The sequence below is a fragment of the Macrosteles quadrilineatus genome, unplaced genomic scaffold (genome assembly GCF_028750875.1).
Source record: "Macrosteles quadrilineatus isolate MER2022 unplaced genomic scaffold, UCM_ALF_1.0 Scaffold_1__1_contigs__length_201487025, whole genome shotgun sequence".
NCBI lineage: Eukaryota > Metazoa > Arthropoda > Insecta > Hemiptera > Cicadellidae > Macrosteles > Macrosteles quadrilineatus.
This window is the reverse complement of record NW_026542594.1, coordinates 34,507,069-34,533,245: the sequence shown is the minus strand read 5'-3', so window position 1 is coordinate 34,533,245 and position 26,177 is coordinate 34,507,069. Positions and strand designations below refer to the sequence as shown.

The following is a 26,177-nucleotide window of genomic DNA, read 5'->3' as shown; positions in this document are numbered from 1 at the left end:
TATTTTAATTGTTTAATTTTAAGTTAAAAGTTTAAATGTTAAATATTTTATGTATGGATTTAATTTTGACAATGCACCTATTCTAAATGTTATGACATGTATGGATTGTTTTGTGCAAATAAAGTATGTCTATATCTATGTCTAAATAGTCATTAAAGACAATTTTGACTTATAGAAGTTTGAATTAGCCACGTTCCACTGTTTTTTCTCTTGAAAATCACAATTCACAAAATCTTCTGGTTTCGAAAGTTGGTTGTTTGAATACATAGCACCCAGCAGTAGAAATATTCTCACGACACTTCAGCTCAGCCGACAAATGATGTCAAACGCTAGGCCCTAGCTCACCATCAGATGTTGCCGGCAAGTTAATTAGGGCAATTAGGCTATATACATCTGTAAAAAGCGTATATCATTTACTGAATAGCAAAATTTCATTCTTATTTAATGTTATTTAATTTAATTAATAATTTAACTTATTTATCACCAAACATAATTCAGTGTAACCTTGATAAACAGATAATTACACTACATAACCTCATTATCCTAAGTAAAATACCAAGACAATTTTTAAAATTTTACAGTTTTAAAGTCATAATCCTAGTTTGTTGAATGGAGGATTGTATGTTCAACTGTTCCATCTAAAATTATCAGCAATTTTGCAGGAGAATTTTGTTCACCACTGTATGATTTTAGGGTCAGCCAAATCAGGGTTAAAGTTTGGTTTCCTGATCCTTAGAAATGTTAGCCCAGTCAATAAATGTTTTTTATCGCAACTAAATGGTGGAAAGCTGGATTTTTCATATGTGATAGAACCACATGAGAGGTGTATTTTCCCAAAAGTCCCCACTTCTACCCCTTGAGCTTTCCCTCCCACCCCCTCCAAACATAGAAATTGCAGTGTTTTACTTAATTGGTTATAATTAGAATGCTATGTAAGCTATCACACTGCAACTTGTTTTGTTTTATATCTGATTAGTTTTCCTACAACTTTTGTATTTACAACATTTTTCTAAAACCAATACTTAGGGAGATATAATATTTAAACTTTGTTAAAAGCTTTGTTTCAGAGTGCAAAATTTTGTTTTTCTCTATGTATACTTTTAAATAGAAATAATACGCAAATATGGTTCAAACTAAGTTTTAGTACGTTTTTCAAAGTTTACAAATATATTATTGGTAAGTCATCTAGGTGACCGGGTGAAGAGCTGGGCGTTGGCAAAGAGAGCGTGTGCGGGCTAGTTGAACACTTCTGCGCTGCGTCATCGCATCTAGCCCAGCCAATAAACGCACAAACTGCCTTTTTTTGTAGCTAAATAGTGGAACTCTGAGTTTGTTATATGTAATGGAACTACTTAAGACGTGTTTTTTAAAAAAAATCCCAATTTTCCCCCTTGAGCTTTTCCCCGCAACCCCTTCCAAACCTGGAAATTACAGTCGTTCACTTTACTGGATATAATTCAAATTCTACGCATGCCATCGTAGTGAAATTTGATTTGTATTATTTATAATTAGTTAATCTTCAACTTTTGTACTAAAGGATTTCTTATAAAACTATATCCAAAGAGATATATCAGTTTAACTTTTTTTGATAATGTTTATGTTTTAGAGTACACAATTTTGTTTTGCCCTCTATAGTTTTTTTCCAAATAAACTGGCAAAATGTTAAGGACAAATACTTAAGGCGTTGTACTTTGTACTTTACAACCAAACCAATCTGTATCCCAAGCTTAACCGTGAACTGCAAAAACAATTATTATTTAGATAGAACCCAATAATTTACTTTTTTATAACCAGTTTTGGTTCAGGTAAATTAATCTCTACCTATTTACTTGTTATACTTGCAATACTTGTATCGATACCACCTGTACTTGCAATACCGCCCGTCGATGCATAAGGACCGGCACTGCTAAGTTCTCAACTGTTTCATACAAATCCTAAGACTTCCTAATTTGTAGCCTAATTTACTACCAAAAGAATCTGTTTCCAAGCTAAACCGTGACTAAATGAAACATCTCGCTGTCAGTAAAAAGTTTTCTTCGACCCTCTAATCCTTGACAAACTGCGTCCTATTATTGTTATGTCCCTCTCTTCACGCTTCCCGCTAGCAAGGGTTAGCTCTCTGCTCTGCCATGAGTTGTAAGCCTGTGTTAAAATAATATCACGAACAACGTAGAAAACTGTCGGTAATATTTATAAACCATTTTTAATCATCATAATGAATACAAATTAAAACCAGTCAATGTTAAAACCAATTTTTTTATTAACTCTATATAGAGGAGATTTTAAAACACTTAATAAGCTCCTTCATCTTTATTAGCGATGTTAAACGTTTGCATTATATCTACCAATAACCAATAAAGAACTATTATGCTGACTCATTTTTAAGATAACATGAAAACAATCAAATATTAGAGAACAGAACGTCACCAAGATTATGAAAAAACCAAATTGATTGACACCTCTTCACAATATGTTAAGGAAGGAAATTTGAATAATTTGCCTGTATGTAACCCGTAAATAGTCTTGCCTGCATGAATGGGGACACAAATACAGTGTTTTACTTACTTATTTATAACTTTTGGATATATGCCTTATTACATTAATTAATTGGAAAGTAAGTAAAAGAAAATACGTCTAATAGCCTAACACTTAAAACATAAATTTACACTTATAATGTTACTCACAATACTGTAAATATACATAAAAGGTAAGTGGTGGTAGATTTTGATTCAACACTGCAATCATCCTCAGACCCATAGGCGAATTGGGTCATCTCATCATTGGGTTCAGTATGTTTCTTACCCAGATTTATGTAATGTAATATATGTATCCATGTATATTATTGTCAATAGGTGTAGCCGTTGACAGAAATAATTAAATAAATTATTATTTCAAATGAGAAACGAGTTAAGACTAACAATAAATTTAAGAAATGTACAAATCTTTAGATCTTTACTGACCGCGAGGCGCAGTTTATAGTATAAATCTTGCGGAACAAAGCGAGTCCCATTGGTGGTAGATAATGGAAAGCACATTGTAACGTAAGGAAGAGCAAAGAGTATGTTTATAGTGATTTTTAAAGTGTTTATTAGGTCTAGTGTTCTATACCTCAATCTATCAAGCTTCCGTTGGTCAAAGATAAAGAAATCAAGTATTACAAGTATTGCAAGTATAACAAGTAAGTAGGTAGAGATAATTGTACCTGAACCAAAACTGGCTATAAAAAAGTAAATTATTGGGTTCCATCTAAATAATAATTGTTTTTGCAGTTCACGGTTAAAGCTAGGATACAGATTGTTTTGGTTGTAAAGTACAAAGTACAACTCCTTAGCATTTGTATACAACCTTTGAGAACTTAGCGATGTCGGTGCCTACGACACGACGCATCAACGGGTGGGGCTAGGCTGCACAGATGCTTTGAAGAAGCCTGCACACGCTCTCTTCGCCGACGCATCACACTACATCAGTTCGTTCAGACAACAAACCAAATATATATTTATAAGCTGTAAGAAACATACACAACATTTTTGTTTGAAACATTTTGCGCATTTTATTTGGAAAAAAACTATAGATGGTAAAACAAAATTGTGTACTCTAAAACATAAACATTATCAAAAAAAGTTAAACTGATATATCTCTTTGGGTATAGTTTTATAAGAAAACCTTTAGTTCAAAGGTTGAAGATAAACTAATTACAAATAATACAAATCAAATTTCACTACGATGGCATGCGTAGAATTTGAAATATATCCAGTAAAGTGAACGACTGTAATTTCCAGGCTTGGAAGGGGTTGCGGGGAAAAGCTTAAGGGGGAAAATCGGGAAATTTTGAAAAAACACGTCTTAAGTGGTTCCATCACATATAACAAACTCAGCTTTCCACTATTTAGCTACGAAAAAAGGCAGTTTGTGCGTTTATTGGCTGGGCTAGATGCGATGACGCAATGCAGAAGTGTTCAACTAGCCCGCACGCGCTCTCTTTGCCGACGCCCAGCTCTTCACCCGGTCATCTAGATGTCTAACCAATGATATATTTGTAATCCTTGAAAAACGTAGTAAAACTTAGTTTGAACCATATTTACGTATTATTTCTATTTAAAAGTATACATAGAGAAAACCAAAATTTTGCACTCTGAAACAAAGTTTTTAACGAAGTTTAAATTTTATATCTCCCTAAGTACTTGTTTTAGAAAAATGTTGTAAATATAAAAGTTGTAGGAAAACTAATCAGAAACAAAACAAAACAAATTGCAGCTCGATAGCTTACATAGCATTCGAACTATGACCAATTAAGTAAAACACTGCAATTTCTATGTTTGGAGGGTGGTGGGGGGGAAAGCTCAAGGGGTAGAAGTGGGGACTTTTGGGAAAATACACCTCTCATGTGGTTCCATCACATATAAAAAATCCAGCATTCCACCATTTAGTTGCGAATAAGGGTGTATTATTGCATTCATTGACTGGGCTATGTTTTCAATTCAAAGGTTCACTTAGCTTGGAAGATCTGTATTAATAGAAAATAGACAATCCTCTTTATTAATCCAAGTACATAGTTCAATTTAATAGTGTTTGCAATCAATTATTATTCTAATGATACATTTTTTATATCAGTTTATTTAAGAGGGAGGTTACTTAAGAAGGTCATCCAGCGAGTAAATTCCTTTGTTAATTAAATACTTTCAGTTGTCTTTTATTTTTCAATATTTAATAGCATTGTTGAAATATGACTGTACCTACTGTTTGCCAGTGATGAGTTGACTCTGGAAGGCATCAAGCAGTTCTTTGTAGCCGTCGAGCGAGAGGAATGGAAGTTTGATACACTGTGTGACTTGTACGATACTCTCACCATCACTCAGGCAGTGATATTCTGCAACACTAAGAGGAAGGTGGGTCTTGTACAGCTGATCTATATATGCTTTTAATACTTTTAATAAAATGTATAAATATGTGTGATAACCTCTTGCACAAAAAAGTTTCATTGACTTTTATGTTCATTTTAACCCATTGAGGTGGGATGAACTCAAGGAACCTGCTTCAGTAGGTTTTTCCGAAATCGTGCCAAACCATCCCTTATTTTACCTTTTGCTGTTAGGTACAAGTGTTGGTGCAAGTAATGATTTAATTCCTAGTTTCATCATTATCAAAATGGAATTAAAAAATACCAGGGGGCTATCAAATAGAATTTTAGGTCTGTATTCACAATTAAAATAATAATTGAACTATAAGATTCTTCAAAGGAGGATTTAAAACAAGAACATTTGGCATAATGGATGAAGAAGGAAAAGTTACCACAGAAAAAGAGAAAACATTAAGAATATGGAAAGACTACTTTGATGGCCTGCTAAACTGCTAGAATACTGTCGTTAATATTCCCGATGAAGGTACAACATTCCATCATGTACAGCCTCATATAGACCCACCATCGTTAGAAGTGGTGAAAATAGCAAGCAAAGAATTAAAATGCAACAAAGCTCCGGGTGAGGATGGGATCCCAGCAGAAGTAATCAAAAGTGGAGGAAGCATATTGGAAAATGAAATTCACAACTTAATTACAACTACAGTAGAACCTCAATTACTCGAACCTTGATATCTCGAATTCCTCAATATCTCGATTTTAACAAATCCCCTTGAAATCCACATTAATCATAATGTTAAAAGTACCTGTTTAACCTCAATAAGTCAAATTTTAACAACTTTTGAACAGTAACATTCTACCTCTGTAACTCGAATTTTCCCGTCATTGAGCCTCAGTAACTCGAAGTTTACCTTTATAAGTCGAAGTTCGCACGAATGTGCCTCAATAATTCGAAGTTTTGCCTTAACAGTGCAGTCAGTTGTGTTTTGATTCCTGTCGAGACGTGAAAATCCAACTTCCTGTGTTTGCTTCCAATCCTGATGTGTCTGTTTGGCTAGGTACTGTAGTCAGTAGTCTGCCAGTTGTTGAGATAGTTTTTACGTTGCATTTTGTTCAGTATTTTAATCACACTAGTGCAGTACTGTATTTTCCCTTTAAATACTCTCTACATACTTTTTGTATGTACAGTATTGTGGCTATTCAGTATTTTTGTTGTTACAGTAGCTTGTTTTTACACTATATATAAAGAGTTTGACTAACGTTTGCTTTAAACAGACATTATACACAGAAAATGTAGTTCCGTTTATGGATGATTTAATGTATACTGTATTATTGTTTTGTATTTTGTAGTAGTATTTAAACTATTTTTTGTTATTTAACATGTTTTTAGCGAATTTCCCATATAGGGAATAAGCTATTACCGTAGTACTCATGGTAAGACCTGCACCCGGGACCGATTTATTTTTTCATTTTGAGGTCCCTAGAGGCCAAAAACACCATCCGTTCAAATTCATATATATATATATATATATATGTATATATATTTATATATAGGTACGGTATATATATACAGGGTGAGTTTTAATTGTCCCCCCCCCCAACTTTTTTCTACATTTTTTTCAAATATCAATCCCAGACCACTTCCGAACATTGTTGGGTAGTAAGTACTTAATTTTGACAAGGTGGTCATTTCCGGCCGCCATCTTGGATCCGCCATATTGGATGCAAAATATTTTTTCAAAAGTAAAGGTGGGGTTGTGACCCATTATTTTGAACTAAATTTCTACCCTGATTACAATGCCACAAACCGTTTTTAAAAATCTTGATTCATTCCAAAGTTATGAGGGTTTTTTTAAAACTTTATTTTTAGCCCATTTTAACATTGTGCATTTACAAACTAAGACCATAATCTCAAAATAGTGCTAGATAAAGATAAGTAAACACTACCAGTCATTGTCGACCTATTTTCACTTGGTTATGACAGATGTATTTTATTTGGCCGCCATCATGGATCCGCCATTTTGAAACGTAATAATTTATTTTGAATATGAAGGGGGTGTTGTGACCCATCATTTCAGATTACTTTTTTAAGCTGAACTCAATTCCATGATCCGTTTTTCATTTTTATATTTTGATTTTGAAATATTGCCATTTTTGACAAAAAGTTTGCAATATATCATAAATAAAACTTGATAACAAAAAATGGATTGCTACATTGAGTTTAGCTTAAAAAAGTACTTCGAAATGATGGGTCACAACCAGCGAACACATAACAAAATAGAAGCGCTACTCGGAGCGCAGGAGCGTGGCAGTCTGACTAGCCGACGAAACGGACAAAGATGGCGGCGCTAGCCTAGTCCCGTCGTCTGCAACGCGCTGGTCGTCTGCTATGCTTCGAGTCAGTGTTGTTTACATAGGCTTTGTTTAAATGTAAAAATACTTTTGTATAAAAATTACTTATTCTTTTCTGGAAGTACATTGTCGTATTAGTATATTGTTGGAAATGTCTTAAAGTAAATCGATTGTTTTTACCGTAGTAAATATATTTTTTTATCGCGGGAGAAATTTTTGTTTACAAATATATATCTGTTTAAAAAACATCTTTTTTCACATTATAAATCTGACATATTGGTGTTATTTTATTTCTTGTGTCACGACAAACACGATGGCATTTTGAACGACATTTTTAGCGTCTTATTAACGATGTTAGCATACGTTTTAAAAATAAACATCACCATAAAGACTATTGTGAGTTAAAATGCATGGAACTGTTAACAATAAACCTGCCAATAAGCCATAACAATTCCAGAAAGATTAGCTGAGTAGTTTGTTTACTATTCAATTTTAAACTTCAGTGTAAGTGCAGAGTTTCTTTAAAATCGGTACTTTTTAGGATCTTTCAACTATATACATTTTTCTGGTAAACGGATTTTTTTTTCATTGTTACCACGTAAAATGTATTTAAACCAGATAATATTTAATTTTTGTCTCAACAAAATCGGATAATTAATCTCAAGAGTTAGGCTCAAACTCAAGCACATATTTATTTCCCCGACAGTAGTCCCGGCGTGTGCAGCGCGCTAGTCGTCTGCTATGCTTGATGAGAATGGTGTAGATATAAAGTTAATGATATTAGTGTAAAGGAAAACAATGTAATTGAGGACTTGACAAACAGAGTACTTGGACAATGTGTAGTTGTAAATTTGTTTCCAAATAGTACACATTTCTCAGGATATGAAACAATATGGACAAAAATCATTTTTGTTTAGTACCTAATTAAAATTATTGCTCAAAAATATTCCAATGTTAGAGTTCCCTACTACTGTAAAATAAGTAACGAAAGTCTTCACAAAAATAAAATCAGGCAACATCTCAATAAAACTGTAATTTTTCTGGGACAATAAATTGAGTGTAATTTTACAAATATATTTGGGAAGTTTAATTTAACTTACAGAATTATCTTTAGTTTATCTTGGATGATATTGAAAGCTAATTAGTCCTTAAAAAGTTGTGCTAAACGGTTGAAAATTCTACATAGACAATATATTTGAAAATTGCTTTATATACAATATTACAGTACAACAGTATACAACATTAAAACACTGCACGCTAAATGTATAGAAGACGGCCGGCGGCGCAGCGGGCGTGGCGCGAAGCAATGGATCCCTTTTGTACCTGATTTTTTAGAAAACCGATGATGATAAAAAATTTTGGTGAATCGCATAGTTAAATTTGGTTATTTATCCACAACTTTCCCGCTGATGAAATTTCTCTGACCAAAAAATAAAAAATTTCCTCGCAATACAACTTTTTCATGTCTGAATTTGAAAAATTAAACTACATAAGTATTAAACATATTTATAACTCAATTACTATCATAACTAATAATTTTATATTAACACCATCGTTTTCCTCAGTATCATATCTACAAGTGTGCAAAATTTCAGAATTTTTTGTCAACTATTAATGTTGTTTATGATCGTGTATTTGTCGCGGGGTTTTTAATGCGAACTGAGCTCGCGGGTCTTGGATTCAGGCTGTATGACGGACCAAGATGGCGGATTTGGCCACACACTTTCAGTGCATTTGGTTAAACGCCGTGTCGTCTCTATTATTATTATGTGCTCGCTGGTCACAACACACCCTTCATATTTAAAATAAATTATCACATTTCAAAATGGCGGATCCAAGATGGTGGCCGAAAAAATACATCTGTCATAACCAAGTGAAAATAGGTCGACAATGACTGGTAGTGTATACTTATCTTTATCTAGCACTATTTTGAGATTATGGTCTTAGTTTGTAAATGCACAATGTTAAAATGGGCTAAAAATAAAGTTTTAAAAAAACCCTCATAACTTTGGAATGAATCAAGATTTTTAAAAACGGTTTGCGGCATTGTAATTAGGGTAGAAATTTAGTACGAAATAATGGGTCACAACCCCACCTTTACATTTGAAAAAAATATTTTTCAATCCAATATGGCGGATCCAAGATGGCGGCCGGAAATGACCACCTTGTCAAAATTAAGTACTTACTACCCAACAATGTTTGGAAGTGGTCTGGGATTGATATTTGAAAAAATGTAGATAAAAGTTGGGGGGGGGACAATTAAAACTCACCCTGTATGTGTGTCCGTCAGCACGATAACTCGAGCAAAAATGATCCAATTTTGATGAAATTTGGTACAAACGTGTAAACCTACATTTATTCGAACGAGTTCGCGAACCAGCATGATCGGACTATGGGAACGGGGGTTTATGGGGGGTTTTATGGGGTAAAAATAGGTTTTTCCTATTTTTAACTCTAAAAACACAAAATTTTACAATTTATTTCCAAACCATTTTGTAGAGCTTAAAAAAACAAATAATTCTGTATTCTGGAGCGTTATTGTGCGCCTAATGGTTACAGAGAAAATTCCAAAAAATTGGAAATTTAAAATCTCTATGTTATTCTTATGGAGAATAAGTCAACTATTGTAGTTTACTTGTTTATGAACATATTTTGATCAAATTTGGAAAATACATTAATTTCTTACTAAACTATTAACATAAAAAAACCACCTTTTTACCCTCCCTGTTGCAGCAAACCTAAGTACTCGTTAAACTAATTCTATTTAAATAGGGAATAAACATGATATTTTTAAGGAGGCATTTTAATGTGAAATCCTATCAGGCTAATGGAAATTCGCTTAGTCTGCAGGTTTACTGCGGCGGGGGTATTTATTTTTATGTAATTTATCAAACTTATTGCCAAATAATAAATACAGTACTTTATGTAAATTAAAACTGTTTTATTTTGCTTCCAAGTTACTCTTCAGTACGTATAAATACAGTTTGAGTTTGATTTATAAAGGTTTAACACGTTAAAGTCGAGTTATAAAGGCGGTGACGTAACATCACTGTCAGACCCCAACACCTCAGTATCTCGAACTTTTCATATGGAACCTTCATAACTCGAACCTCATTAAGTTGAAAAACTTGATAGCTTGAATTTTTATCATAACCCCTTCAGATTCGAGATATTGAGGTCCTACTGTATATGGCAAAAAATCGACACCGGTGTAAGACAAGGAGATGGCATATCTCCCATACTATTCAACTTAGCACTGGAGCCCTGCAGAAAACAAAAGAACTTGGATTGGGTGTTAAGCTAGGAGTAGATCTATACATATTGGCATTTGCTGATGATGTGGTCATTTAGTCAGAAACAGTCAAAAACTTGGCAAGTTTTGACAGAAGTACTTATCACAGAAGCAAACAAAATAGGATTGCAAGTAAATGTAGAAAAAACTAAATTATTAACTTTGGAAGAAAAGCTAACAATAGAAACAGAATCATACATAACTTAACTATAAATTGTACAGAAAGTTTCAAATATTTAGGAGTAACTGTAAATAGTAGAAACTCAGAAGACAAAAAGATACTAAGTTATCAAATGCCAATAAGTGTTTGGGAGCCTGTAAGAAGTCGATCTCATCAAAAGTATTTTATCTCACAGAACCAAAATACAGTTATATAAGACAACTAGCTGTACCCGCGGGCTTTGCCCCGTTTAACTTCTTAATTTTCAAAAGGAGCTCGTTCGCATGGCTCAATCAAGTCCTGGTTGAAGTTCGTTTGCTATGCTCACTCACCTTTAGGTGGGAGCTCGTTCGCTGCGCTCACTTGCCTTCAGGTTAGCTCGTTCGCTACGCTAACTCGCCTCCAGGTTGAAGTTCGTTCACTACGCTCACTCACCTTTTGGTTGCAAGTTAGCTGTGTCATAAATTAAGAAAATAATAGTGCTGCACCCTGTTGGTAATCCTTGTAACTTTAATGCTATTGAACATCATAGAACAGAACCAACTTGTTTAATTGAAACAGCTGTTAAGATTCTTTAATTCCATATAAATATGAGTACTCTTAAGGTTAACATGGGAAACTCCAGAGCCACTGGGGCAGAGCCCGAACGCCCGATCAGAATAAAAACTACTTAGTTTTCCTATTCAATACCCAAAGAATCGGTGTACCGAATTTCAGCCTCCTAGGTAAATGGGAAATGGGAGAATTAGTGATGAGTGAGTGAGTGAGTGAGTCAGTCAGTCAGTCAGTCATTCAGTGAGTCAGTGAGGGCTTTGCCTATTATATATATAGATAATTCAACATACATGTATTCTGTTGTATGATAGTGAAACATGGGTATTTTCCAAGAAAAATGAAAAACTACTTATGGTGTTTGAAAGTAAAGTCCTAAGAAACATATTTGGACCAGTGCAGGAGGGAAAAATGTGGAGAATAAGGAAAAATAGAGAGCTTAGATCATTACACCGACCCAGATATTGTTGCAATGGTTAAAGGAAGGTTAAATTGGATAGGGCATGTGCTAAGAAGAGAGCAAGGAACAAGACTTTATGATGTTTGAAGAGCCACACCTGGAGGTAAACGTCCATTGGGAAGGCCTAAATTGAGATGGACTGACCAAGTATTGAATGACATCAGGACAATTGGTGCAAATGTCAACTTGGCAGAAGACAGAGAAGGGTGGAAGAGGCTGGTACACGAGGCGAAGAATCAACTGAGATATTTGGAGGCACGGCAGTAAGTAAGTAAGTATTTACAATTAAATGATTCTTTAAAGGGTTCATAACCATTCATAGTTTTACATATTTAAAAACATTAAGCCAGTTACTGTCACTCTCACTATTTCTGGAACAGCTGTAAAAGATCGAGCAACTAATGGACAATGTATGTGCTATATCATACTACTTCGAAATAGTTCACTGATTCGTTATCAGATGCCACCACCTACAAAGTTTTGTCATAATAAGTGGGTCTAGTCAAACTGTAGTAGTGTCTGAGTGTGATGAGAAAGGCTCGTCAAACTGCTGTGAAGCGTTTACTTTATTTTATGAGTTTAGTTATCCTGAAACCGAGTCTGTAGATTCAGGTGAGATATCTGTTACTGATCCAATGTTATTTCTCGTAGTATCAAATCTGACTCAGAGAAATTTCTAATTTTTTGAAATATACTGTTCGTTTTGCTGTTATTTGGACATCTATTCGATGAATAAAACACCAAACAACATTCGTAACAGCAACCACAAATAATGCAGTTAATATAATTTTGACATTTTTACGATGTTGCACATTTTAATGAGATTGAGTTTCGAACATTGTAACGTAAACTAAACAAAAAAAATCAAAATTTTACCTTACCCTATCTCAATTTTGCAGAGTTTTTCTTTTTTTTATAGAAAACCAGAAAATTTTGTTTGACATTTCAAAATACAAATTTGTGTATTTTGTGTGTGCAGGTGGATTGGTTGACAGAGAAGATGAGAGAGGCTAACTTCACAGTTAGTTCCATGCACGGTGACATGCCTCAGAAAGAGAGAGATGCTATTATGAAAGAGTTCCGCTCTGGCCAAAGGTAAACTTATGAACGTAACCTTTTAACTTAATTGATATACTCTGCACTTAGTACACCTTACTGGGATCATCCCATAACTCCAAGGTTTCATAACTCCAAGTGATCATAACTCCAAAGTTTCATAAGTCCAAGAGATCATAACTCCAAATTATATTTAATCCAAAGTTTCAAAACTACAAGTACCCGAAAAGGGATAATTTCATTACTCCAAGAAAAATATAAGTGCAAGTGATCATAACTCCAAAGTTTCATAAGTCCAAGATATCATAACTCCAAAGTTTCATAAGTCCAAGTAAAAATTAAAGCAGAGTGTCATAACTCCAAAAGTTGAGTCGAGTCTCATATCTCCAAGTGGAATGTGTAGTACAGTCAGCGCCACAAGTTCCTGCGCTGTCCGCTCCGCTGTAATACTGTCAGCAGCCTTTGCCGCATCATTGTATCCATATACCTACCGTCGCCTGTCAAACGATTATGTAATTTTGTTATATACTTACAGATTAATTAATTGATATACTTCTTACTTCTATGCTAAAGGTACTTAAACCTTTAACTACTCGCGCGGGTTTTACTAACGTATGTACTCGCGTGGGGTGTTTTTGACACCCCGTTATTACATATTTGTTATAATTAATTGTATTAACACTAATAATTGGTAAATAACATTTTTTGTTGTTATTTAAGTTTATTAAAACGTTTTTATTAGCTCGCTTTCTTGTCCGGTACAAATTTTGCAATCAATTTTATACTAACTTCCCGATGAGCTAGAGACTTGAAACTTGAAACATAGCCCACAAATGAAAGACAATGCAATATAATATCATTTAATTTTCATATTTCCCTTGGGCTACGCCCCATGGGCTTGTTTTTATTTTACTGTATACTGTTTCCAATATGAAAGAGTTATTTATTTTAAGTTATACAATGTAAATAATATATTTCTTTTACCAACTGCAGTTTATGTGTGTATTTGGTCAAGTTTTGCATATAAACCATTTGTTGTATTAAAAAATATGTATTTTGTCATTGCACTGTTTGATATTGAATAACTAGCATATGTAATACCCGGAAAATATATAATTTTTAAAAGATTATAATGTGTCTGTGAATGGTAAAGGTATTATTTTTCCCTAAAATGTACTACTAAAAAAACAGTTTTTAGGGGGGGGGGATCGTAATACACACAAGTTTTGTGCAAACAAATTTATTTATATGTCAAAAACACTTGTTTGTTATCGAAATAAATGTAAATAAAAAATGTCCTTTCATTACTTTTAGAGTCTTTCGCAAAAAGAACAACATTACCTTATACAGGAACTTGTACTTTTTACGAAACGTTAACACTCACGTGGGGAGTTGAAAACACCCTATACTTTGTAATACACATGTATTACCAAGTGAACACTAGAGATCGCACGGGGACTTTGGATGAGAAACGTTCCTGTGTTTCACAGTTTTAACTTTACATTTCAGGTAATTTACACTAAGTGTACAATGCAGTTGTCTGCTTGCAACATTGAGCAGATAGCAGACATAATAATCAAATAATTTCTAAAGTCAATGTTACATATGTTTCTCGTAAATGAAATGTATACTTGCAGTATCCAATCTCATTAGTATATATTTTGTTTCAAATGAATGCAATGTCTAATTTCGTTATTCAAAGTCAATTACAAGTCTGGTTCAATTAAATGTATTGTCTACCTCAAAGTATATATGTGTCATCTGGTTCTCATAAATTAAATGTCTATTTGCAGTAGCAGTATCCTAAATCAATAGTACGCCAGCTTCACAAAAATGAGAAATTTACTTGCAGTATCCAATGTCAATGGTCCATTTGGTTCACATAAATAAGATGCCTATTTGCAGCATTCAAAGTCAATGATACGTCGGGTTCACTTAAACGAATTGTTTACTTGAAGTATACAAACTCAATGGTACATATCGTTCACATAAATAAATTGTCTACTTGCAGGATCCAAAGAAATGGTTAATTTGATTCCCATAAACGGAGTGCCGATTCGCAGTATATTAAGTCAATGTTACGTCTTGTTCACGTCAATGGAATGTCTACTTGCAGCATCTAAACTCAGTGGTATCTTCGGTTCATATTAATGGAAGTCCTAATTATTGCAGTACCTATTCAAAGTCTGCATTATTTAATTGTAAGTCTAGTTCACTGAAATGGAAAGCCTACTTGGAATTGCAAGTTAAATGGAAATATAACTCAATGGTAGGCTTATATTTGGTTAAAATGTAATGGATATTTAGATTATTTAAAGTCAAAGGTGTTTCAGCCTTATTCTGGCGACCATAATTATTGGTTGTTTTCATTTTGTAGTAAATTATGCTCAATGATATTAATCTTATTGTTCTTCCCTTTTTCTGTGTCCTATACGGTAATGTACTTTTTAAACGATTCTTTGACTAACATATGTGGCAACTCTTGTTTATCTTTTTAGTGTTATCTCGCAAATAAAGTCATAGCAACCAATGAACCCATAAGGCCCATGTTAAATAAAAAAAAAAAAAAAAATTCACGTAGGGAAAAGCCCTGTTGTCCAATTTGTACCATTTAAGATTTATACATTCCCATGGTTGGTTACTATGATCGTGCTAAATTTCGTGTAGATCGCTTCAGCCGTTCAGGAGGTATTTGTAAAACAAAAAGAGGAGAGTAGTATAAGAGCTTCGCTTTGCGCCGTTCAATTACTAATGGTTGTTAATCCTCTATATATCGAAAACGGCTAATACGATTTCCTTCTAATTTGATAAATAATTTATATCTGGCCTAAAAACGTGTTTACTGCAGTTAAAACTGCTAGCAAAAAACTAACTACGCGACAAAATTGAATTGAAAGTCTATAATTTTTAACATTGGCCTCATTGGTTTCCAAGTAACCATGACCATAGACTAATAGAACTATTTTAAGTTGTAGTGTGTTGTTATGTTCACCAAGGTTTTACGAGCAAATTAACGAATGCAGTGCAAAGGGGAAAACACCAGTTGTTACTATTGAGCAAAGATTACACTGAAGATTACTCAATGTAGGGGTTCAATGGAAATAAACTAATACCACTACCCTGTCATGGCTTGGTTCCCAGGTACTACTACATAAAACCAGGGATACCGTCACCTCTAATTGAGACTTTTAACGAAATTCCCATAATAAGGAATAATCTATTACCGTAGATCTCATGGTAAGACCTAAACCCGGAACCGATTTTTATCTTCATTTTAAGAGCGCCAGAGGACAATACACACTTCGTTCAAACTCATATGCTGTACTGTATATAATATATGTGTGTGTAAATTTGGAATAAAGGTTAAATTTTAAATATGCAGATCTTGATGAGTTTAAGTTATAATTGGGCCTATTAGGCTATGCTGATTCAAAATGTCCAATGACGATTTGTCCTTAGTTAGTGATTTAAACGAGATGGATGATGGTTACCAATTTGGAGTCTCTGTCTTCACCTTTGTACCACATGCAATAAATAAAATAGGGGTTGGTTAAAATTTGGTACTTTTCAAGGCACTTTTGATTTAAAAAAATTTAAAATTTAGATTACACTTTGGGATAAATTTAATTTAAGTCAAGCACAATGTCCTATAAAGTGATGTTAACACTGCAAAGAGTTGGCAGGATCTGTGTAGAGGCAAGGGTTGAAGTTCTGGAAGTCCATGTCCATTGTTGAAATAATGTACAGCTGGTTAATTCACATAAATGACACTTGCCACAGTAATTTTGATTTTCTTTGGATTAATTTTGAAAAGTAATACTATATTTAAGATGTTATTATTATATTGCAATTTTCTTACAATTATAATAGTTAGATTATCACTTTAGAGAGCCACAGGTTTTCTTCCAACATTGACAAGAAAAACTGGTAGCCTACAACGTTGTGTTCACCACTGTGTAGGGTGGCAAAAAGAAAATGTCGCATATATACATATAAATATTAAATAGATATGTATATTCTTTTTCCAGTTGTATCCTTGTTATTGGTTTTGTGTCATATATATGGATATTCGAATACTCTTTATAAATTGCCAAGATAGTTTTTAAATGTAGTGAAACATTGGACAATAATTAATTAATTATAATTACACATCTGTGGCTGGGTGAATGCCAAACGACAAAACAGTAATTGCTGAGGACGCTTTTTAAACGATGAATAACCAATATGAGAGGAAAAGATGGAATGCAGGTGTCCACAGAAAATACAGGGTGTTTTTAAAAGAATGCCGGGATTTTAAGTAATAATTGATTGAGTACTCAATTGATTGAGTAATTGTAATCGTATTCAAGGTAACTAAATATTTGTCAAATTGAAGTTAAAACAACTAAGTTTTGTTTCCCGTGTAGCAAGGGAGGAAATTTTGACCTTGGCATGAGCAAAACAGGTGCGCGGTGGTAGGCCGCTATTGTGACTCATACGCTTGACGCAGTCGCCAGTATGACGTTTACGGCGCAACAGAAGGCACAGATTGTAATCTGTGGTTCGCAGAGTTTATATCAATTACTAAATTAAAATTAATTTAAATCTACTTGATGATAAAGAAACTTGAAGCTGGTTTAATGAGTTTCGTGGCACCGTAGTGTTTTGAAAAGACATTCACCTGGCCAGCTAAAAACAAGCAATGCCATAGTCGAAGAAATCCGACAATTCTGCATCAGAAACCCAAAAAAATCAATTGCCTGACGAAGTCTTCAGTTGAACAAAGCTAAATTGGTCACTTTATGAGGTTTTCTGTAAAAGATAGAGTCTTTGTGCCTAAAAGGATTCGTTGAAGAGATCAGATAAACCTGCCGATCACCCTAATCGTACAGACATTGCCAGTTTATGCTCATATAAGATTGATGAAAATCTGAATTTTATTAAATCATTCCAAATTGTATCAAAGAATGAGGAAAAAACTTTGTTCTTTTTCCTTCAATTTGACGTTTAAATCGTTTAATTATCTTGAATAGTCCCCGAGCAACGACCGTTTAAAATTCCGGCATTCTTTTAAAAACACCCTGTACTTCATAAAAATCTATGTAAATAAATGACAATGACCTTTATTTTGAGTTATGTTGAAATATTGAAACGCATGTGTGTAAATTAATATAAGGTGATCAAAGATATAAAAATGATCAAATATTTACAAGAAATGTTTATTATATGGAACTGTTAGGTACGTAGTGTATGAGTTGAGTCTTAAACTCGTCGGAAATTATGACTTTCATTCTTTTTCAAAAAAGTTATTTGTTTTTTAATAACTACTTGACTTCTTTGCAATTGCTCGATTTCAAGCAACATGTACACTATACATTAAAACGTCACAGAGTGATTTATTTCACGATGCTAATCAATAACCATTTGACATATTTCATGATTTTGTGTTGCAAGAAACATCGTTACCCCTAGGACTGCCAATAACCGATACCGTATGTTTCAGTTCGAAAGACTATGACAACATACCTTAGTGTAGCAATAACACAAATAAGGTCCTCGATATCAATGCTTCTGTTTCATTCAATAAGATGTTTTATGACATTTCTTCAATTTGAATCATGCCTATTTATATTTCATTACTATATACATTACAAATAAAACTGTGAGCAATACTCTTACAAAACTTGTACAACCTTTTTTTGTCCGAACATAATCCCCCAGATGAACATATTTCCTAGCATCAAAAACATATTTTTTCAAGTAAATAAAACAAACGCCAATTAATTGCATTGCCCAGCTCTTTCATTAAATGAACAGAATTAAATTATTCAAACTGTGAAAGCATAACAGACGTAGCCCGTTGAATTCGGCCTATGGGGACCTGAGAAATTAGTCCATACCTATAATATTCAGCAAATATGCACATTCTAAGCTCAAGTTTGATGTGCTGTATGCCTATATTTTTATTTGGTAAACTGCCATAACAGTTTACATTTAATTTGATTATCTATATGCAATATTTATATTTTAATTTATATTTATATTTATATTTATATTAATACTAGCTGTACCCGCGGGCTTTACCCCGTTTTACTTCATAAGTGAGCTCGTTCGCATGGCTCAATCACGTCCTGATTGAAGTTCGTTCGCTACGCTCACTCACCTTTAGAATGGAGCTCGTTCGCTGCGCTCACTTGCCTTCAGGTTAGCTCGTTCGCTACGCTAACTCACCTCCAGGTTGAAGTTTTTTCGCTACGCTCACTCAGCTGTACCCGCGGGCATTGCCCCTTTTTACTTTATAAGTGAGCTCGTTTGCATGGCTCAATCACGTCCTGGTTGAAGTTCGTTCGCTACGCTCACTCACCTTTAGGTTGGAGCTCGTTCGCTGCGCTCACTTGCCTTCAGGTTAGCTCGTTCGCTACGCTAACTCGCCTCCAGGATGAAGTTCGTTCGCTTTGCTCACTCACCTTTTGGTTGCAAATTAGCTGTTGTCATAGAAAAAAAAATAATAGTGCTGCACCCTGTTGGTAATCCTTGTAAGTTTTTAATGCTTTTGCATATCATAGAATCAACTTTTTAGTTGAAACAGCTGACTAAATTATTTAATTCCCTTTTAATATGAATACTCATAAGGTTAACATGGGGAACTATAGAGCCACTGGGGCGGAGCCCGAAAGGATTTTTGAGATAAGAATATGCCTATATGTTAATCGGGAATGTGAGCTATCATCATGCCAAATTTCAGCAAAATCCGTCCAGTGGTTAATGCGTTCACTTGTCACAAACATACATCCATACATACATCCATACATCCAAACTTTCTCATTTATAATATTAGTATGGTTTTTTTTATTATATTTATATTTATAGGCCTTTCTTACTTAAATTTACATTTTTTAAACGGGCAGTTCAGAAGACGGGGCACGGAAGCCACGTCATGTTGGTAACATTGACAACTCGAAGTAAGCGGCAGGCAGGTTGCCAGTATGGATACTAAAAAAGTCCCACACGCCCCTGCTCGCCCCTCCACGCAACTCTCCATCAATTCCAGAACATGAAAGGATCCATAATGTCATATGGGTTCAAGTTATGACCAAATGTTACAGGACCACTTTTGTTAGCTGTATTGTTCTACACCTTTTAATTTTCTAACTCTTCTCTAGAGTCATTATTAAAAGAATTAATAAATACTAGTGTACATGTTGCTCGAATTCGAGCAATTGCAAATATTACAGAAGATATTTCAAAACGAATAACAGTCATATTTACAACGAATTTAAAAGAGTCAACTCAAAGATTACCGGTGTGTAACTCAGACTAGGTATGTTTATCTTCGTTATTGATAAACCTAAAGCATTCGGGCCGGTTTTCTCCTTCTCAAAATGCCTCGCTGTACAGGCAACACAGGTCATTTATAGAGGGCCAATTGAGAACGAAAAGTCGTTTTGGGGTAGTGTTAGGGGGCATTTGTAACCTAATAGTTGAGATTGTCCAGGGTCAGGTGCTGACTGTGATGAGTTAAGCCTAGGTTCTGGCGCACACCGCTGGGATCGCCACGGTAGTTACAGCGTACGCGCTACGTAAACTACAGCGGTGTGCTCCCGAACTTATGGTAACCATGGTAACCGCAGCACGGCTGACAGTCTATATTTAATTCTTTTTGTCTATGCTAATACTCGCCACTGTTCTGTGAGCTGCGGTCGTTATCACGATTACGCCTCCTGTCTATATGTGTTGTTGTCGTCACGTCGGAGGCATATAAAAGAAAAAAAAACAACATATAAACAAATGATAGCTACACAAAACAACGATAAATGTTACAATCGTACCAACACGATCCGTCATAGCTACACAAAACAACGATAAATAAATACACAAATTTAAGATACTGTACAACCATACTAACAAAATCCGTCTTGGAGGTTATGTTTACACAAACTCAAATAGTAAATAAATGTAGTCGATGGGTTTCATTGAATTGAAAAATAAATAACAGCAATTAAATTAAACAGCTGACCAAAATGTAAACAATTATGTTCTTCATAAGGATAACATGGGAACTTTCAAAGCCACTGGGGCAGAGCCCAAGGGACTTTTTCAAAAATGTAAGGCCAGTTTGCAAATCTACGCGACACGTTCTTTCCAATGAGATGTCAATGGATAAAATCGGTTAAGAAATGGCGGAGGAGTTCAACCGACAAAATTAAATTTTGATCAGCTGTATAATTTAATTGCTGTCAATATTTATACTGCATTTCAAAGAAAAGCGTCCTACAAAAATTAAATCTTTGAAAAATAAATCATTGAAAGAACCCGTTTGCAAATTATTGAAACATTAAAAGTCATAGAACGCCCCCTAGTAGAAGAAATAGAGATAATATTTTTTTAAAGAATTAACTATCGTCATTAGCCTATATAATGAAGAACACCTACAAGATTCAGATTCCTACAAACTATGAACGAGGATGTTAGCCGAAGTGCTACAAATTTTATTAGGAAACATGGACTTAACTTTGTAATCATTGCAGAGGAAAGCCCTCTAAAGCCAAATAAATCTGGTACGTCAATGACATTAATCTAAGTTTTCATAAAAGTCAAGCAATTTTAATAATAGCCTATGAAAATATCCAAGAGCCCCTTACCATCATTTTACTGAAGGCTTTTAGTTATTATTCATATGCTAAGGGAAACAAAAATCATCTGAACAACAGAAGGTCTTTAACTTTGCATTTCTCAGGTAAATATAATTAACGTTATTGCAACTAAACAAAAAATACACCAATTGAACAAATAAAATTGTGACAGACAATTTGATGAAAAATAAGTACGACAACGAATTTAACACAAACAAAAAACTAACATTTGGATTATGAGTTAAAATTCTGGTGACGCAATAACAACGATAAATAATATACAGAAAATCAAAACAAATTGAAGACTGGTACACAATCATCACATGTTTGATTTTCAGCGTGGGATGAATATAGATAAGTTCATATTTTATTTGGATTGTGGTCGAGTTTTGACCACTGGACGACATCAATCTATATATCTATATCTATCTATATATTAATAGGCAAGCATGTTTCTTTAAAACCTTTTTTCTCAGCTCGTGTGCATCGCAGGGAAAATCTACGCATACTGTTGGAAAGATATTTTCCTGTAGATGTGCAGAATGCTTTTAAAAATTAAAATAGGCTAACAAATAAGAACAAAAAATTAATTTGAAAACTTCAAAAAATTAACATGGACCATATGGGTTGTCATGATGGTGACGAAATAACAACAAAATGTAAACAGAAAATCTATCTATATATTAATAGGCAAGCATGTTTCTTTAAAACCTTTTTTCTCAGCTCGTGTGCATCGCAGGGAAAATCTACGCATACTGTTGGAAAGATATTTTCCTGTAGATGTGCAGAATGCTTTTAAAAATTAAAATAGGCTAACAAATAAGAACAAAAAATTAATTTGAAAACTTCAAAAAATTAACATGGACTATATGGGTTGTCATGATGGTGACGAAATAACAACAAAATGTAAACAGAAAATCAAAACAAATGGAAGAAATTCCAATCACATGTTTTATTTACAGTGTGGGGAGAAAATAGAGAAGTCTATACATTAATTATTTTTGGTCGAGTTTCGACCACAGGACGACCACTAGTATTTATTTAATACGCAAGCAGGTTTTTTGTGACAATTACTCCTCCGAAACTTCTGAACCGATTGACATGTTTTTGGTGTCATTAAAAAGAGCGTAACGTGAAGTTGTGCAGGAAACTTTCTTTTTAGGGAAATAATTAGAGTGTGAGGCCCTCGGACCCTTTAAAGTTTCGTATTTCTCCATAAGATTAATATGAGAAACAAACATTGTTATGAAACTCCAGCTGTTGTCGGATATTAAAAGTGAGAAGAAGAACATATGTTAATTGTAAACAGTCAATGTTTAAATTATGCTGTATTAAAACTGTGTATAGTTTTGGATGTTTCATATAAGTCAGGAAATATTTTTTAGAAAACACTAAAAAACAGTATCAGCTTATGAAACATGATAAAATATTTACAGGAAATGTTGATTACAGTATATTGAACTGTTATATACATCATGAGTATTTCCATGAGTTATACACCGGTAATCTTTGACTTGACTCATTTAAACTCATTGTAAATATGACTGTTATTCGCTTTGAAATTACTTCTGTAATACTTTGCAATTGCTCGAATTTGAGCAACATGTACACTAGTTCTTATATTAAAGTACTTAACTCATTAAGGTACTTCAATAATACCTAAATGATAAATACCTTCTAATTAACTCAAATAAAACAATCTGGTATTAGGTATAGATGTATTTACTCAAAAACCTATTTCTATGATAATTTAGTCACGAAATCCAAATGTTTGGACCTATCTATAAATTATATCCGCTTGTTTGGATCATACAAGTCTAGATAGTATTTTTAAAATTTTAAATATGGTATTTTTTTATTAAACCCATTATGCACTACAGACATTTTACGTACAATTTACTTTGCTAACATACACTCTCATATTTGTTACGGAATAAAGATTTATGAGGGAACAAGTAATTGTAACTATAATCAAATTTTATATTTACAAATGAATGCTACAAGATGAATCCTTAACCTGGATTAATACTGTTTAAATTTTTCCGAAAATAGGAGATAAAAAATTGTGGAAAAAAAGGCACTACGACTTATTTGCGTTGTGCACCACGAATATTATGTAGAAAAAATTTCGAAATTTCGTACATACAGATTAAGAAGTTAAGACTAAATATTTTTCATAGTTTAGAAATTTTAAAACGTGAACTAATACTGTATTTCCTTAATATTGTTGTTGGAAGACGGCAATTGCTAAAATACTGTGCGCGTAAACTAATTCATTCACCTCATGGTGGTCATCTAAGTCGATTATTGGACAAACTAAAAGTCTTACGAAAAAATGTTTGGAAAAAAAATTGAAGAACATCTTATTATCTATACTTTTCTCGCTGAAAGTTTTCATCTGACCAAAAAATAAAAAAAATCCTCGCTCACTTACTTTTTCATGTTTACATTGAACAACCTTTTCATATTTTCCATTATTAAACATTAATCATCTGCACGAACTAAATTGTATTTATATAGTATTAAACATCAGTTTACGCAGAATTTAAATATGTAAATTTCATCCTCTCACTATTTGTATTACAATTTAGACGAACGTGCAAAGCGACAGGGAACGCACCACTTCGAATAATCTCGCCAACATCGGAAACTCTCTTCCAGCATGTGTGTGTGTAATGGGTGCGTGTGTGTGCGTACGTTATCGCTTCCTGCACAGACTGTACCCATTGTCACTTGGAGTTATGAAACTTGGTGTTATGAACCCTTGGAGTTTTGAAACTTGGACTTGTGGTCCTTGCAAATCTGTACGTTTGGAGTTATGAAATTTTGTATTTTAATTTACTTGGTTTTATTTTAACTTGGACTTATGAATCTTGGAGTTATGAACGCTTGGAGTTATGAAACTTGGTCTTATGATATTTTGGTTTTAATTTACTTGGACATAATTTTACTTGGAGTTATGAAATGTTGTATTTAAAAGTACTTGGAGTTATGAAAACTTGGAGTTATGAACCTCACCCACCTTACTCTTAGATCTATTTGCTTTTTAGGTAAACATTTAGGACCCAGACCTTTCACTACACACACTTCCTGAAGTGTGAAGATTGTGTAAAAAGTGTGTATAGATCCTAAAAAGTTTTGGAGGATAATAACTGTGGGAAAAGCGATATCCTAAACATTAACCGGAATATGATAAAACCTAACCAAACTAAAGTTCTTCCAAAACATCTACATTTTTACACAGTAACACACTCAGGAGTATCCTACACTTTACCTATTATATCCTGTACATACAATCAGCTGATAATATTAAATTAAATGTTCTTTGATTATTATGAATGAAAAACAAACAAAATAAGACTTCAGTTAGAGTTACTACATCTTTATATTATGAACCTTGTTAAACTTTTTAATAAATAACTGTTCTTAAACAGGGTGTCTACCAGTCGGGAATTCCGGGAAATTCGGGAAAAAGTCGGGGATTTTGAAAGGTCGGGAAAAGTCGTGAAAAAGTCATGAATTTCGGCCGAAAGTCGGGAATAATCTAACCTTTCAAAACTAGGGATGAACGGGTCCCAAAACTTTAAAACAAATTCTGGATCTTATATTCCTGATCATTGGGACGGGATTACATTGAAGGGGTGTGGGATGAATCGAAAATGCATCGGAATTCCAATTTGATTCAGTGATGATCAAAATAACAATTTGAATCATGGGCATTCAGTATCCATATACGTTATTGAATCAGTATCCAAATAAGTTTTTGAATCAGTATCCATACTTTATTGAATCAGTATCCATATACGTTTTTGATTCAGTATAGATATACGTTTTTGAATCAGTATCCATGTGTTATTGAATCAGTATCCAAATACGTTTTTGAATCAGTATCCATACATTTTTGAGTCAGTATCTATATACGTTATTGAATCAGTATCCAAATACGTTTTTGAATCAGTATCCATATACGTTATTGAATCATTATCCAAATACCTTTTTGAATCAGTGTCCATACGTTATTGAATCAGTATCCATATACGTAGTTGACTGTTACATTGATAGTGTTACTTTGACTATCAGTATCCATATAACTTATTGACATTATTCAAATGATTGACATTAATTATATAAGTTATTCACTGAGACATTGCTTAGCCATACAAGTTATTACCCTCCAAGTACATGGCATACACTGAAACATTGCTTAGCCATACAAGTTATTACCATCCAAGTACATGGCATACACTGAGACATTGCTTAGCCATACAAGTTATTGCCATCCACGTACATGGCATACACTGAGACATTGCTTAGCCATACAAGTTATTACCATCCAAGTACATGGCATACACTGAGACATTGCTTAGCCATACAAGTTATTGCCATCCACGTACATGGCATACACTGAGACATTGCTTAGCCATACGTTATTGCCATCCACGTACATGGCATACACTGAGACATTGCTTAGCCATACAAGTTATTACCATCCAAGTACATGGCATACACTGAGACATTGCTTAGCCATACAGGTTATTGCCATCCACGTACATGGCATACACTGAGACATTGCTTAGCCATACAGGTTATTGCCATCCACGTACATTTCATACACTGAGAAGACATTGCTTAGCCATACAGGTTATTGCCATCCACGTACATGGCATACACTGAGACATTGCTTAGCCATACAGGTTATTGCCATCCAAGTACATGGCATACACTGAGACATTGCTTAGCCATACAGGTTATTGCCATCCAAGTACATGGCATACACTGAGACATTGCTTAGCCATACAGGTTATTGCCATCCACGTACATGGCATACACTGAGACAT

At 33.9% G+C, this 26,177-nt stretch overlaps 1 protein-coding gene across 1 annotated transcript in view; it reads left to right on the top strand.

The window, feature by feature from the left end:
- LOC128982549 (eukaryotic initiation factor 4A-III) overlaps positions 1-26,177 on the top strand; it is a 100,760-nt gene that overhangs the window by 48,645 nt on the left and 25,938 nt on the right. The window contains exons 5-6 of the mRNA XM_054401506.1: positions 4,748-4,886; positions 12,651-12,766. Coding sequence (XP_054257481.1) covers positions 4,748-4,886; positions 12,651-12,766 — 255 coding nt within the window. The remainder of the gene's footprint in view (positions 1-4,747; positions 4,887-12,650; positions 12,767-26,177) is intronic.